The sequence below is a fragment of the Podarcis pityusensis genome (genome assembly GCF_964106645.2).
Source record: "Podarcis pityusensis genome assembly, chromosome: 9".
NCBI lineage: Eukaryota > Metazoa > Chordata > Lepidosauria > Squamata > Lacertidae > Podarcis > Podarcis pityusensis.
Window position 1 is genome coordinate 56,463,327 of NC_138034.1, and position 16,947 is coordinate 56,480,273.

At 44.1% G+C, this 16,947-nt stretch overlaps 1 protein-coding gene across 4 annotated transcripts in view; it reads left to right on the plus strand.

Annotated features, from left to right (window-relative positions):
* Positions 1 to 240: 240 nt before the first annotated feature.
* PPP3CA (protein phosphatase 3 catalytic subunit alpha) overlaps positions 241 to 16,947 on the plus strand; it is a 182,757-nt gene continuing 166,050 nt past the window's right edge. Inside the window, exon 1 of one of the 4 annotated variants that reach the window (XM_081020323.1) lies at positions 241 to 1,072. In XM_081020323.1, coding sequence (XP_080876449.1) covers positions 1,015 to 1,072 — 58 coding nt within the window. In that variant the 5' untranslated portion in view covers positions 241 to 1,014. The remainder of the gene's footprint in view (positions 1,073 to 16,947) is intronic. The other 3 variants (XM_081020325.1, XM_081020324.1, XM_081020326.1) reach the window with 3 other exon arrangements.

Here is a 16,947-nt window from a genome sequence, read left to right on the forward strand (position 1 = left end):
CCTCACCACCCCCTCCCGCTCATTCCCACGTCCTCGCGCCGTCAAAGCGGCGCGTGCTATTGCGCATGGTGAAAGCGGCGGCGGCGGCAGCGAACACCTGAGAGAGGGGGGTGGGGTGGGGGGAGAGAGGCGTTTCAAGAGGGTGGGAGGGAAGGAGGAGAGCCAAGCTACCTTGACAGTGATTGGCAGCTCGGTCCCAGCCAATGGGTGCTGAGCTAGCGTTTTGGCAACGGGGGAGGGTGAGGCGAGTGGAAGCCTTTAGGCGGCGAGGGTAGGTTGCGCCTCGGACTGAGCGGAGCTCTAGTGGCTGCGGCTGCGTGAGTGAAAGGAGAGACCCTGCGAAAGGGGTGGCGGCGCTGCGAGAAGGAGACGACGACGACGAGGAAGGCGACGCGGCGGTGGAGGCGGAGGCGGAGGGGAAGGCACGGCGCGGATCCCGTGCAGCGGCAGCAGGAGGAGTCGGAGCAGCAGCGGCGGCAGCACTTCGTCTTCTCCGGCGCCGTGTGGAGGGCTGCGTGGCTTTCTGTGTGTGTTTTCCTTCAGCCGCGCGCTTAATCTTCCGGCTTCGCTGCCCCCACCCCTCGCCTTTTAATTCCTCGCCGCCTTCGACTGCGTTTTCTTCTCTCCTCAGCACCCACCCCCACCCTTCGGCTTCTTCCCTTCGGCCACTAATTCTAATAAAAGAGAGGCGTGATTGACATAAAGAGGGGACAAGGAGAAAAATCCGGAGGAGGGAGGAGGAGCGGTGGAAACAGCAGCAGCACCGGGAAAAAGAGAAGGAGCGAGTGAGCCAGCGAGAGCAGCAGGCGGAGCGAGGCGTGAAGTTGAACCGCAGCTGAGGCGACCGCGAGCCGGAGGGACGTCGTTTGCGCGGCCGCCTTTGGTGCTGCTGCAGCCGCTGTCGCCGCCGCCGCCGCCGCCTTCAGCTTCGTGTCTGGTGAGGGAGAAGCGAGTCAAGCCTCGGCTGCCTTCCTCCTCCTCCTCCTCCTCCTCCTCCTCCAGGCGACGCTGGAAATGTCTGAACACAAGGCGCTGGATCCGAAGTTGTCGACGACGGAGAGGGTGGTGAAAGGTAAGCGGAGAGCCCATGGCTTGTGGGCAGCCCGGGGTGGGGGACGGGAAGCCCCTCTGAAGGGGGAGAGGGGGTCGCGGGCGGAGGTCCCTGCCGGGCGGGAGATTCTCGTATTCACACACGCACACACACGTCTCTGCGCTTTCGTGAGGGGAAAGAGAAAGGGAGGCTGGCTTGGCGCGGGCTGCCTGTCTCTTTAGCGGGGCTGCGGTTGCCAAATGGGCAAGGCGGGGCGGGGGAGGAAGGAGTGCGCGCGCGGGGAGGGGGGCGGCGGCGGCGGGAGAAATAGGAAGCGAGTGCCCGGCGATGGGGACGGTGGAAGGGGCTGCCTATGCGGCTCGGCACTATGGACTAGGAACGTAGGCGATTGCAGCGGGGGCGCAGCTTTCCTTTGCTTTGCATTAATCACCCCCACACTGTAGATCTCGAGGTCTCAATTCTAATGGCACTCCTCCTCCTCCTCCTCTCTCTCTCTTGCTATATTGCAGCAATTTCCCTCCCTCCTTTGGAGTGCTTGCACGGGGCTCGCGAGAGGCAAATCGTGGGGTGGGGGGGTGGAGAGATGGTTGGGGTGTGGAAGGAAAACCCTCGGCTTCCTCCTCCCTTGCAGCTGGAAGAGCCGGAGAGGAGTGTGGGGGACACACACACGCAGCAGATCCCCCCTCACTTTCTCTCCGTCGCCCCCACCTCTGTTCCTTGGGGGCATTTCCACCTTCCCTCCGCCCACCTTGGTGTGGGTGGCCCTCTTGGAAGCCTCTTCTGCTGGCTCCCATCGAGATCCCTCCCTGAAACCTATTTCAGCTCCCCCGCCTGCAGAAATATGCCTCTCCCTCTCTCTGTGTGTATCTTCAGGTTTTGACAGCTGGGTTTGTCTTCTCTCTCTTCCCCCCCACCTCCAATCTCCCGCACCCACCCCCTTGACACAGCTGTTTTCCTTTCCTTCCATTAACATACTGCTTGATGCAGATAACCTAGAGATAGCAGTTGATTGGTTGGGGTAGGGGGAGAAGGAAGGAAGGAAGGAAATGGTGGTGGTGGGTTCTTCCCTTTCTATTGGCTGTCCCTTTTGGCCCACTTCTCTGTCCTTCCCTTGCAAGCAGAGAATTCCACCTGTATGTGTACAGCCATTTCCTCCTCCCCTTTGTCTTTTTCTTAGCCAATGCTGGTATGGTAACAGGCAAGCTTACTGCAGCAGGAATCTTTGAGCGATGCTATCCTCGCACTAGCGGGATCCATTCCTTCCATGGATGAGGATTGCAGATTGATTTGTCCAGAATCTTAACTATTGGGATTTAAGAAATGAGTGCAGATGTGCTGCCAGGGCAATCCCTCTAGCAAAGCATTACATTGTTTCCACCACCATTTTTGTTTCCCTTCCTGCCCTCTACACAAACCTTGGTAAATTGGCTTGGCTAGATGTGAAGTTATCTTGCAGACATATTTGGCTACTGTGTCCATATTTCTCTAGGAATGTATGCATAACTTTATAGGTTTCAAAAACCCATGCATTTAATTTTTGAAATGCTATGTTCAAGATGCATGGTTTTTTAAAACATACATACATATGTATTTTAAAAACGTGCCATTGAAGAGAGAGTGTGCGTTTTCTCTCTTGCACACATGCATTCACATGCACACTGTGGAAAAGGCTAAATATGGCTGTGCAAAAGATGTTTGTGTGTAATTTACCAATATTAGCCATGTTTATCCAGAAATCCACACAGATTTAGTTGCATTGACTGTCAATAAAATATGCATAGGATTCCTGCCTTTCATTCTGAACCTAAACTTGGAATATCATGTCCTAGTAATTTCACTGGGCTTTATTTTGTTACAAGTTAAATTGTACAGGATTGTCACCAAGGGTCCAATCCACTTCCCACTAAGATCAATAGCAGCATCCCTGTTGGCATTAATGAGGCAGGATTACATCCTTGAAGGCTGCAGTTCCTAAACATACCCATTGAAACTGGTGGCATTCATCCAAGGAAACATACACGGTACTGGGTTGTAAGAGTATGTTTAAGTGTGTAAGCGTGTTTTTATAGGACAATGGCTTAAAATACTCTATTAAAATGCAAACCCTTCAAGCCTTTTTTAAGGAAAGCAGGATCTATTTATCGCTGATTTTGCTGTAAAATCCAAGAGGCCTGTAAATAACATTGGTTAAATGATCCCTATTTCAACATGTACGTGTTTACTTGCGAATCGGTGGAACTATTACCTAAAAATATTGATGTACAGTTGTTTTGTATTTTCATAATAATATTGAACTAAGTTCGCCAAGGGCCTATCCTTACATATTGGTAGGCACTATACACACACAAGGCAGAGGTTTCAGTAGGCTTGAGGGATCCCAAAGGTTTGTGGAAGTATTTTTTTTTCCTTAAGAAAAGCAACTTTGAGGGGAAACCCCAGTGGAGCTGTGGGCACAGAATGCTAGCTGGTTGTGTGGGTGGGATGTGGAATGAAGTGTTCAGGGTGCCTGGAAGAGGTCATGGCTGGCTGGCTGGAAACCTGAGTAGGAGCAGTTCACACTGCAATATTTTGTTACAGTTCCCACTTGTAATCTTCTATACATTATTATATTACAATTCGAGTGAAGGAGAACATTTTGTACTATGCCACCTTAGGCTGTAATCCTGTATGCATTTATGTGGGAGTTAACCTGGTTAAACTCTGGGGTACGTACTTCTGAGCAAACATTCTTTGCCTTGTACCGTGAGACTGCAGTCAGTATGCATACTTGCCTGAGAGCAATCCCGTTGAACTTGATGGAACGTTTTGTGGTATCACAATAAGTAAATTTAAAACCCTGTGCCTGTAACATGGTTGCAGCATTGCATATTAGTGCAGCAGATGCTGTATAAATCTTGGGAGTTGGAGGTGGAAGCAGAGACTTCTGAAGTGTTGTGGAGGATTCCCTGCAGCTCTAGAAGGAAATTTGAGTGGGAGTTACTGGTCAAAAAATTTGACTGAATTGATTTGTTATCTCTGAATATGGGCTGCACTCAGATTTGGCTTTTGGTCAATTTAAGTGCAACTGATAAAATACTAAGGGTTGCAGTTCTAATACACACTTATCTGAAGCAATCTGTTCCTAATTTGGTAGGGCTTGCTTCTGAGTAAGTATATACAGGATTGGCCTACAATTGTAAATAAAGTAATATGGCAAGGCCTCTTGCATTTTTTTTCCAGATTAGGAAAAGTGAACTCTGAACAAAAGAAGGAGGGCATTTTACATAAAGGTTCTTGTTTCCTTGGGCTCCTTACATTCATGCCACATCAACAAACACAAGGCTTGCAATTCTGCCAATAATATTTTCCTACAACAGAAATGCATTGAGTGTGCCATAATTCGTTAACCAGGCGAAGCTTATTATCTATTTGCACCATGTAGATCCTATATTCCTGTAAAAATAATTCATGAAAACCTAGCCTGCATACTTCCTTCAGAGTAACATCCACTGAATTTGATGGGATTTACTGCTGAGTAAATGTTAGGATTTGGCTGAGTAGCACGGGATATGACTTAGCATAGATTAAGTAGTATTTCACATATTTGTTCAGCTGGTCTGATGGAGGTCATGATGACACATGTCAACATTTTACCAATAAGATATGAAATGATTTAACCAATGTTTATTTTATTAAGTGTTTGAAAATAATTTAAGTTTTTAAATATGGAACCTGGAGGAAATGGATACTAAGGCTCAAAATGAATATGAAGCAGAACAGACCTCATTTTGTTAAATGGCGTTTTTCCTGCACTGATGCAAAAATGAAGATGCATTGTAGAAAGAAAGAATTGGTTTGCCCAGTTGTAATATATTAGTAGTTCAATAGCCTCCAGATCTTGTTGGGCTGAAACTCCTCTCAGCTCCAGATGGCCAGCAGTCAGGGAAGATGGAAACAGTAGTCCAACAACATCTGGAGGGCACCACGTTGCCTACCTATGTAATATAGTATGTAATATAGTAGCAATATATGTAACTGTTCAATTAGAATCCTGAATTCCCTACTTGGAAAATATTTTGTACGGCTTAATCCCATGCACATTTACTTAAAAGTAAGTCCCATTTTGTTCAGTGGTACTTGCAGCCAAGTTAGTGAACATCTGATCAATGCCTTTTCTCTCTCTTTGGAAATTTTGCGCATCTGGCTCTGAATACTTTCAAATATTTTAAAATTACGCAACTTCTTGGTTATTTTGGTTACACTCAGGCAAGTTTCTTCTTGTTTGGTTTTGTGATTCTTAGCTAAGAAATCTGGGCAAAAATCATATCTGGGTTGAATATAAAATGGGTCAATGAAAAATTCTCACAACACCTGGTTTTATATTAAGGATATTTATTTGGGAATAAAATTCAGTTGTGAGCAATACGTATCTTAGCTTTGATTCATTCTCTTGACTATCTCAGAAAAAAAAAATCTGGCTAGGAATTTGCCTGACAGGAAAGAAAGAGAAGCAGGGAAGAGGTAACGTGTTAAGATATTGCTAATTTTGATAGGTCACAGTTACCTAGAAGAAGACTGGAGGCATTTTGTTATAAGAATAATTTAGTTTTCAATATAACTCATAAGTAGATGCTGTTATATAATTACATGTTGGGTTTGCAGTTCACTTCAGTGCCATGCAACGTAGACAATAGGCAGGCATGGTGAGCAGCTTGTATGGGGTTGACAGAGGCCCATCATTCCTGACCACTAGTCCTATTAGCTAGGGATGATGGGAGTTGTAGTCCCAAAACGTCTGGAGGGCCGAGTTTGCCTATGCATCGGCTGGACCTTACTGATGGGCAACAGCTCTCCAGTCTTTCCTGGCCTTCCCTAGAGATACCAGGAAATACACCTGGGTCCTTGTGCATGCAACACAAGTTATTGGGTGATATCTTAAACCTGGGGTGGGGAAACGTGTGGTCTTCCAGATGTTGCTGATCTTCCTTGAGTATATTCTGTGCTGGCTTGAACTGATGGGACTTGGAGAAGGCCAAGGGTACTTAATTTCTTGAAAGTAGTACATATGTTTTCCTAGGGTTGGGAATGGGGGTGCGGCAGGGAAAAGGATGGAACAAATGCTCTATTGGCTTTCAGAGCATTGCTGTTAAGCTTTGAGAAGCTCAGAACAGACAAGCTGATAGATGTTCATGATCTGAAAGGGTAGGGCCGTAGCTCTACTTTGCCTGCATGTCCGGGTAGGACTGGGATTGCCCCCTGCCTGAAACCCCAGAGAGCAGCTGCCACAAATGTAAACAGTACTGAACTAGATGAACCAGTGGTCTGATTCGGTATGAGGCAGCTTCCTATGCTCAGCAATCATAAGTGAAATGGTGTCTCAGAAATGGTCAATCTAGAATACATGTGTTACGGAGGAAGTCAAAGAAGGCTAGTCAAGGGACATGTGGTTTCTTGTAAGGGCACTTACATTACAACCAACACTTTGTACAAGAACAAAGGTGGCTTAAGTAATTTTTGAGGGGAAAACAATATTTTTAAAAATGAAGAAGGCACCTTCAGAATCAGATTTGACAGAATGATTATTTTTCCGCTGCTTTTGAAATAATTCACCTTTCATTATGTGGAAGCCTAAAACACACACACACACAGTCATAGTTGCAGTCACTTTCCCCCATAGAACTGGATGGGATGCCAAGGGTCGTCTAGCCCACCCCCTGCAATGCAGGAATCTCAACTAAAGCATCCCTGACAGATGGCCTATCCAACTTCACCACTTCCCAAGGGAGTCAAACAGCTCCTATTGTCAGAAAGTTCTTCCTGATGTTTAGTCTGAATCTCCTTTCTTGTAACTTGAAGCCATTGATTTGAGTCTTACCCTCTAGAGTAGGAGAAAACAAGCTTGCTCCCTCCTCAGTGTGAAAACCCATAAGATATTTGCATGCTTCTTTTCTTTACACTTCACACTCAAACTGTGCACAGCGCATTGCTCTAGTCACATTAATCTCCTTGGGATCTATCAGCAATTGGGATGAGGCAATAGAGGGCATTACTCAGTACTGCTCTGCTGTGAGCTTAGAATTGGTGTTGGGGTGGGGAAGGCAAAGGTAAGACCCGCTCCTTAAAACCCTTGGGCACCCAATAGCTAGCAATTTAAGGGAACTCAGTGGCACAGAGCACATGCTTTGTGGGGAAAAGGTCATAGATTCAATCCCTGGTGTCTCCATGTAGAGCGGGGACAGACTCCCTGTCTGAAACCTAATGAATCCTCTGTTGGTTGGTGTAGGCAATACAGAGGTGGATGGATATATTGCGTAACTTGGTAAAAAACAACACCTTCCTATGTTTTCAATCCTCCTCCAGAGCTTTCTATGTATTTTGCCTTGGTCAGCCTTTCAAAACACTAATAGCTGTTCATAGGTTTGTGTTCCTGTGTGAATTCAGATACTCTGGAAGCCGAAGGTTTTTGAGCTAATACGACTTTCCCCAAGGGTGTCTGTATTTGCATGTCATGGTAAGCCGCTATTTACCATGGAAATCATGCCTTATTGGCTCCTCCCAACTGGCACATGGAGGAATCAAACTAACATGCCCAGGCTTGGCATTGTGCCCAATTCAGGGATTATGGCTTGTTTCACTTCAAGCAAATCATGAAGGTAAGCCAAGAAAAACTTCTTACCTTATGGAGTGAAACAAACCTCAGCCCCTGGTTTGGATGTAATGGTGAGGCAGGGAGTGTGGTTTGTTTCCCTTGCATGCTAGCAGATGATGAGCAAAGTGGATGCGATTTGATTGTATGCGGTAATCCATGGTGAAGGTGATAAAGGTGATATTGTGGAAGTAGTCGTGCATGCCTAAGTGTAGTGGTGGCGGTGGAGCTTTCCCATAAAGACCGATGGCTTCATAAAGCACACTGAAAGAATGAGAGTATGAAATAGAAAACTTCAGAGAAGTGAGCTGTCCCTCCTGGGTTTCTGAGCACCACCATTCAAACTGCAAAGGTCTGTTGGGGTGCGTGACTCGTATAGCTATCCAGATTGCACTAATGGAATGGGTCTGGGAAGCATGTCACTATTTCATACAACTTTGTTCCAACTCTTATGTAATGAGTAGTTGGCAGATTAATATGTGTCACCGGGTGACTCATTATTAGGAGCCAACATATTATAGCAGTTGAAGCCCTTTATGAAGGAGATACCTGGCTTTCTGGGTGGTAGATCAAGAAGACCAATTTATTCTGTACACTACCAAGAGACCTGCCTGGCCCCTCACCATCATAGTAAGACGCAAAGTTTATTTTAAGAAACTTTGTGCAGAACTGCATTGTTCTGCTACAATGTTTTGCATTTCCAAAGACATAGAAATAATTGTTCTAAGAGCACAGAAGAGTCATTTTGGGGACAAGTTTTAAACAACTGCTGGGTGTTGGATTCTCACCCTCCAACCACATGCATGTTCACTTGGAACTTAATCCCAAAGATTTCAGTGGGACTCCCTAATAAGTGTGCCTGTATTAATTGTCCGCTGCTGTTGGAATCCTGTATCAGAGTTCATTCCCCTTGCCCCCCCCAACTAGCAGGTGAACTGCCTTTCTGTAGTGAAAGTAGCATCTGTTCTAGAACCAAATAGCCTCAATCCTTTCTTTCACCATATTTCTTAAATAAAACTGATGCAAGTAATTTGTAGTCAAAGGAAAATCTCAAATGGAATGCTCAGTTATAGGGGAGAAGAAGAAGAAGAGGAGGAGGAGGAGGAGGAGGAGGAGGAGGAGGAGTTTGGACTCGATATCCTGCCTTTCACTCCCCTTAAGGAGTCTCAAAGGGGTTAACAATCTCCCTTCCCTTCCTTCCCCACAACAAACACTCTGTGAGGTGAGTGAGGCTGAGAGACTTCAGAGAAGTATGACTAGCCCAAGCAGCTGTATGTGGAGGAGCGGGGAAGCGAACCCGGTTCACCAGGTTACGAGTCCACCACTCTTAACCACTATGCCATGCTGGGAATGCATGTGCCCTAGAGCAAAGGTGGCTAACCAGTAATTTTTGTCTGTCATCACAAGGCCCCACTGATTTTGGCAGTGGTGGCAGAAATAAATAAATTTGATAGAGTACTGAGTGAATAAACTTCTCCAACACCTTGAAAAGGATAGAATCCCCTACCCCACCCCCACCCTGGTGAAAGGGGGGATAGTACAGGAGGGGGATAGTAAGGAGGGGGTGCTGCATTTGTTGGTGGCATTGAAGTGTGTGCCCAGCCATGCCCACTGCTGCTGTGTAGCCTCTGCAGGATTGTCCAAGGATGAATGTAGCCCTTGGGACACAAAAATGTTAGCCACTCCTGCCCTAGGGCAGTGTTTCCTAAACTTGGGTCTCCAGCTGCTTTTGGACTACAACTCCCATCATCCCTAGCTAGTGAAACCCAGTGGTTAGGAATGATGGGAACTGTAGTCCAAAAAAGCAGCTGGAGAACCAAGTTTGGGAAACACTGTCCTAGATAATGCATATAGAGTATTGCAAAGTTACTTTTTTTAAAAAAACGCATAGTGAAACAGATGACCCCCTAAAAATGATGATAGTTACTGTTATGAGCACTCACTAGGGCTGTGGCTTTCAGACCTTCAGCCCTCGGGGAGCCCTTTTTGTATTGAGGTCTGCTGAGGAATTGCTGTGTGCTATATCGTGCATGTCCTTGTGTGTCTTATCAATGTGCACAAAGCACAGGCCAGTTGGGCCTCATTGTTGCCCTCTGAGACCTGATGTGGCAACCTAGCATTCTCTTGTGGCTGCAGGGGACTAGTGCTAGTGTTGAGTAAGTTGTCTTCAAAGGAAGCTGGTATGTCGTTACTGGTTTTCTTATTGGGGAACTTCTGATAGTCTTCCAATGAACCCTCTTCACTGAGCCTTCGTTGAGCAAGGGGTTAAGAGTGCAAATACTTCCTCTCAGGCTGTCTATTATAGTGAGCTATATGGTCTTCCTTCTATTAACGACTGGGCAGCAACTATAATAAATGAGTGTAATTCAGCAGCAAGTTAAGCATGTTGAAATCCTTTAAACTTTGGCATTGAAGTTGAGTACTTGTTTTAATACCCAAGTATAACCACATTGAATACCCACAGTGGGAGCTTAACTGGCATTTATTTATTTTTTGCAGTTGTTAGTTGCTTTGTTAAAAATAAATAAGTATATGTCTCAGCGTGACTTAACAAACACAAAGGCAAGTAGATAAAAATTGGTTAAAAGCCCATTTTTTAAAAAAACAACCATATAATATAAAACTCCTAAAATGTTCATTCCGCAATAGAGACTAACTTAACCATAAAAATGCCTTGGCCTTAACTCTTTGTGGATTTGCGGTTCATTTATCTTTAGCTGTTTGTATAGCACTTTTCAATGCATGCAGTGATTTACAACTCCCTCCATTGTTTTTGCCGCAGTCCTTGATGGTAGCAGGACTTGACTTGAGAGACTGTGTCTGGCTATGTGTACTTATGACAGAATAGGGATCTGTACTTGGGATTCTCACAGTAGCAATAGGCAAGCAGTCACCTATGCCACTAATTGCCCTAGTGCTTGTTTCTGCTTTTTGCTAGAGCCTTTTGCAGAAAGTTGGTGCCCTGCATGCTCCCTTGTACTTAGCTGAAGTACAAGCAGATATAGCTTATTTATGTTTGGAAGCCATCCCATAACATGATTTTCTGGGAAAGGGCAAATGCTGTTTCTTCCAGCTGTACCAGGGAAGCCCAAACAGTTACTTACTTGCCTTTAAAGGCTAATCTAGCATTTCAGCATCCTCATGAGTGATGGCTTCATGCCCAGGATGTAATGTCTAGCATGGATTCCCCTTGTGTACATGGAGTGTTTTATACCAGTGAGAAATATTAGAGGCTTGTTTTTTAAAAAATTATCTGTTGTCCACAGGACTACAGCTGGTTCACCCCCTGACCATACAATTGCCAAGGCCAAGATGATGTCTAGAAAAAAGAGAGAAAAAGAGTAATGCAGTCAAAAAGGAAGGGTTGCTGCACTGTCACTACCCTCTGTCTTAGCCAAATTACACAACTTATATTATCAAAGCAAAGGCTGCTACTCTGCATGGAGTTCAGTGGGCTGCCGTGAAGTTACGAAGCTTCGATGGGTTCCTGATAATGCTGAAGCCACTGCAATTTTCATTTCAGCTCAGTGCCATTTTTTACAGTTCATTTTTGAGAGCTGCAGTGCTTAAGAGCAGCTTTGCTTAACTTTTTTTTTTTTTAAAAAAAAGAATGCCATTTTGTACAAATGAACAATGGTAAGGGGGCACCATATTGGCTTAATGCCTGTTTTTTTGTGAGATGTTGGATTGAGGGAAGCTGAATTTAGATCAACAAGCATCTGTGTGTTTGCCTCCTTTAAAAAAAGGCGTTTTTTGTTTTGTTTTGTTTTTTGCTTATTGCCAGTGAAGAAATACAGACGTGCTGTGCATAATAGTCTAATGCTAGATGGTTCTCTTGCCACTGCCAAGAGTCACAAGACATCTTCTTATCTGATGATAAATAATATGCTTGCTAGAGTAGTGCATGATGATTTGGAGCAAAGACTGGATGCTGTGAGATAAGCTACAGTAACAAGGCTCTTAAACTCCTGTGGGAGTTGCTTAAGTGGTTTGTGCCCCTGTTTTAGAGACCATTAAACTGTAAAATTGAAGGTATTTCACTCTGTTCCTTTAAAGCAGGACTCTTGGTGAACAGAATTTGTTGAACCAAAGTTGAGTGCAAAATTCACATTTTATTTGAACTGGGTCTGGGGATGGGAGTGCGGATTTTTGAAAAAATGTTAGTTGGCATCAGAAAGTGGCCCTTGTTGGTGATCATTTCAAAGGGAAGATTGATGCTCTTCCTATTGAGGAAAAATAGTCCTCTTTCTGAATAGTCTTGACTTTTTGTGAATATCGTCCTTTAGCCAAACCTATGTTTGTATGTTAGGGGACGCAGGTGGCGCTGTGGGTTAAACCACAGAGCCTAGGACTTGCCGATCAGAAGGTCGGCGGTTCAAATCCCTGCGACGGGGTGAGCTCCCATTGCTCGGTCCCTGCTCCTGCCAACCTTGCAGTTCAAAAGCACGTCAAAGTGCAAGTAGATAAATAGGTATCGCTCCAGCAGGAAGGTAAACGGCATTTCCGTGTGCTGCTCTGGTTCGCCAGAAGTGGCTTAGTCATGCTGGCCCCATGACCCGGAAGTGTACGCCGGCTCCCTTGGCCAATAAAGCGAGATGAGCGCCGCAACCCCAGAGTTGGCCACGACTGGACCTAATGGTCAGGGGTCCCTTTACCTTTACCTTTATGTTTGTATGTTGTATGGATGCTGTTTATTATCTGTCTTCTGCCCTTCTGGTGAAAGGCAGTATACAGATTTCTTAATAGAATAAATAAATTTGGCAATATGGTGTTGTGACATGTTGCTACATGGTTTCACACTGGCTAGGATCCTACTAGAAAGGAGTTGGAATCCCCGGCTTTGAGGGGCAAGAGTGACTTGGAAGTATTTTTAAAAGATGTTTTAAAACTTTATTTAAAATTTAAGAAATGTTTTTTACTAACAATTTTAAAAGTACCAAAACCTGCCTCAATATATAATATATAAAGGTGAGAAATGGGATTTGCTTAGGCAGCCAGCCTTTTGAAAATAATAATAATAATAATAATAATAATAATAATAACAATAATAAATAAATAAATAAATAAATTACAGCTTTGTTTTTTTCAAAAACTTAATTTTTCTTCCCACTTTATGGTTTACTGTAAAGTTTATTTCTTCTTTGTTGCTCAATTGTTCACTTGATATTACAAAATCTCAGTAGAAACATATATATTTTTATCCCCTCCTCATCTTGTAGACAAGGGAAGTCTGAGGTAAAATCAAAACAAACATACAAACCAAAAACACTAATCTGTTTGTACAACCCATCAGGATGTGCCTGAGTTCAAGCCCATTATGTTCATAGCAGCCAGAAAGTTTTGCAAAATATCTGAAAGTATTTTAACTTTGGAACATGCTCTCTTTTTCCAATATGAAACATAGTCCACAAGTGCTCTGCTCCATTTACCTGTTTTTCTCCCCCATCTGTCTCTTTCCTCCATTCCCTACATTGCTGGATAGGCAGTTGACCCATAGGCAGTCAGACATACCTGGAATGTGGACTCAGTACCAGGTAACATATGAAGAGTCTGCTGGACTCATCTACTCAAAGAAAGGCTCACTCCAACATCCTGTTCTCGCATTGGCCAGCCCCGCGCGTATGGGAGGCCCATGAGCAGAACCTGAGCACAACAGCACTCTTCCAATTTCCAGCAACTGGTATTCAGAGAAAAACTACTTCCGATAGTTGAGCAGATTTATTCTATAGCCAGGTGCTGCCGTGTTCCTAGCAAGGAAGTTTTGCAAATAATTCTTGAGGAAAACTTTGCCCAGATACTTCATGCCTTTTGTGCAATTATCTCTGTGACAATTACCCTTGTTCCATGGTGTTCTCTCTCCCCCACACACTTTTTCTTTTTTACACCCTCTAATTAACACAGTGCTGGGACTGTAGGAAAGGCCAGTCACACAGCTCATGCCAGGCATTACAAATCTGAACAGCAATGAGCTTCCTAGCTTGTTCCTGGTGCAGAATGCTTTGTAAGGCAGTTGTGCTCTGTCTCTGCTTTCTTTCTTCCTGTCTGAAGGGTATTTCTACACGCCAACAACATGAGCACAGTTTTGCCCACTTCCTTATTGCACGACACACACACACAAAAACAGTGGTCAACTTGTACATCCAAACATGACATCTGGAAGTTTCATTGAAGTCAGTTTATTTATAAAGTACACAGCATCAGAGCTGTTGGTAATTACAGCTTAAGGATCAATTGAGCTGGTGTCAGATAAAGCAGTGGATTAGATCTTGCACTGAACTGGTTGTTTCTGAATTCCTCAAACTACTCATCCTGAGCCAATCATATGTATACTTTGCTTGGAAGTTAAATCTCACTGTATTTAAGGGGACTTGCTACTTAGCAAGTCTGTTTAACTGCACTTAAAATGTGCAGTCTTGATCAGGATTGGGACGATAAAACATTTCAGGTTCTTGACTTCATCCCCCCCCAACACTCCCTCAGCTGCAGTACTTATAAGTGTGTTAGTAATGTTTCAATTCCTCTCCAGCAGTTTAGTATTAGATTGTAAATTTGCTCTTAATAGTATTTTTATGTGAGTTCTAGACAGAGTTGCTCAAACATGGCAAAGCAAGCTTTGCAGCTGAAGGCGATGTTACTTATAAATCATGTTGAAGGGTATATTTATTGCTCTTTTGTATCCTTCAATAAGCCTCATAAAGACAAATGAATGAAGCCACAGCTTGCAAAAGTGGTTGCCACTTCAAGGCAAAACTTAGCAAGCATGCTATTTTATGTGGTTGCATGAGCTCAGATTTCAAGAAGCGGCTTTGTTTTTTGTTTTTTGTTACTTATGTCAGATGGCTCCTGCTTCTGAGACTGCCATTTGTTTCTTTTCCATAACGCAACCTGTGCTTTAGAAGCTGATAAAAGCATATCATACTTGGACTGTAAATGCGAGCAGGGGATGGACCTGTGTGCAGTTGGAACCATTGGGACTGTGTGTTTAAAACCTACAAAGTAGGGGTTTAGAACCAGAGGCTCCCAACCACTACTTTAGAGGTCTAAAACACACTGTGGAAGAACTCTGTTTTATTCACCTTTCTGCCCAGCATGTCTCCTTGACTCTGTGGAAGAAAGGGAGCTTGCAAACTCCATGGAGACTTCTGCTCATGGAAAGAAGTACTTGTGCCTGGATAAAAGGTGAAATGTGTGGCATACCAGCAGTATTCTCAGGCTTCAGGTCCTTCATGATGACTGCTTCCTCCTAGGAAAAAGTAGGCAAACCAGCCTTGTATAGCTTGTATTCTATAGTGGTTGCCCATGCTGGCTATATCCACAGAGGTTGGATTAGATTATCTCCGGGATCCCTTCCAACTCTACAATTCTATGATTTTGGATTGTGCCTATGGCCTGGTGAAAGATGACACCATTTAAGTATCAGTTAAGAGTTATTCTGGCTGGTTGCATTTTTTGTGTGTGTGGGGGGGGTTTGCAGTGTTGTCTACAAAGAGCTAGTTGGGTGGTAACTGGTAATGATTTGTTTTGAAGCTATTTTGTTAATACTATCTCTCCTCCCCCCTCCCCCCACAGTTTTGTTTTATCTAAAATTATTATAGTCTTTTGATCTATTGAAGCTGATTGCAAAATTTCATGGGAGCAAAGCCACCTCTTTTGAAGAATGATGCTCCTTAATTGCTTTTTTATCACTTCTCTGAGCCATTTTGTTTACATTTGGGGAATGGCTGACTTTATCCCAGGGTAGGTCTGAAAATAGCCAGCTGGTATGACCTGAATTGAATAGCTAGCTAGGATCCGAGTGCACTGAGTTCACATGGTAAACTCGTTGTCTCCATGCTCTTCTTTTCTTGTAGGCTTCTCTTAATGATCTGCAGAGGTGTAACACGACAGCAAAAATAAATGCTATGACTGTGAATCTTGCTACTTCATATTGACACTTACGCTGCCACTTTTCACAGTCCTTGTTTACCCCAAAAGTTAATATTGTTGAAATAATAGCTTTAGTCAAACTCTTCCACTTGCTATTTCGCATGTATTTTGAAACTGGCAGTGGAGCTTTGTAAACACCGAAGGCGTTGTTTCCTTGAACACTTCTCCACAAATTGGGAAATATTTAAATTGGGGATGGGACACCTGTGGCTCTCCAGATATACATGGACCCCCATCAACCCAAGCCAATGAGGTCAGGGACAGTGGTGCAAAAACATTTGGAGGATGACAGGCCAGCTTAAGTGACCCAACCCTGTTTGTGCTGGATGGTGTGAGTCTTTGATGTGGAATTGATGATTTATGACTTATCCCTCAATCAGGAGGGTGGCAGCTCCATTGGGAAAAAACCCGTTGTGCTAGGTTCATTTAAACTGGTGCTTCTCAAGCTATCTGATGTGATGATCAGACAGTTCAAACCCCCCCCCCCAACAACTGTGTCAGGGACCAGTACCATGTTTGGTCTCAACCTGGGCTGAGGGGGAGTCCCCCGGGGATGAGCAACCAATGGCTTGTAGACTGGCATCGGTCCACAGACCACCACTTTAGGCAGCACTGATGGACAACTGAGCTCCCATGTATAGCCAGGGTAACATTCAAATATGTTATAGCTTCTTTTTCAGGCAAGGCATGTTGCTGTTGGCATAGCAACACTGCTGTTTGGAAGTCAACATGGCTATCTTATTATTTTGTTAAAGATTTTACAAGACTGCCAACATCAAGTCCCAGCTAACTTGTTTATACAAAGACCTGGGGTTAAGATGCCAAAAGCCAGCCACACAAATTATTGTTCTGATTTATAGCTTGGTTTATGTGACTTATGAGACTGAGATGCCAGTGCCCGCTTTCAATGATCCCGTATGTTATGTTGGGGCATAAAAACCTCTGAGACCTGAAAAATAATATGGAAACAGCCTCACTTTTTTAAAAAAGAAGGTGATAAGTCCAAAACATTGAACTCATTCTGCAAATATCTGTCTTGTATAAAGAAGGTTAGGAATATCCCCTCTAATTCTTTTAACTTAATATTTGTTTTAATGTCACCCCCTTTCATCTCTGCTCTCTTCTTCTGTGGACTTGCAAGCATCTCCTCCAGAACCCAGCCAGATAAACACTTCTCTCCTCACTTACGTTTGCAGAATTAGTGGCCTAGAACAGAGAACGCCTGGGCTTTGGATGTTGCATGTTTCTGTCCAAATGTTACATTATTTGAGCACTGTAAGGCGCAAATAGTGTGTTCCATGAGACTGAATCTGTGTCCCTTAGTGGCTGGATTTTGTTGTCGTTT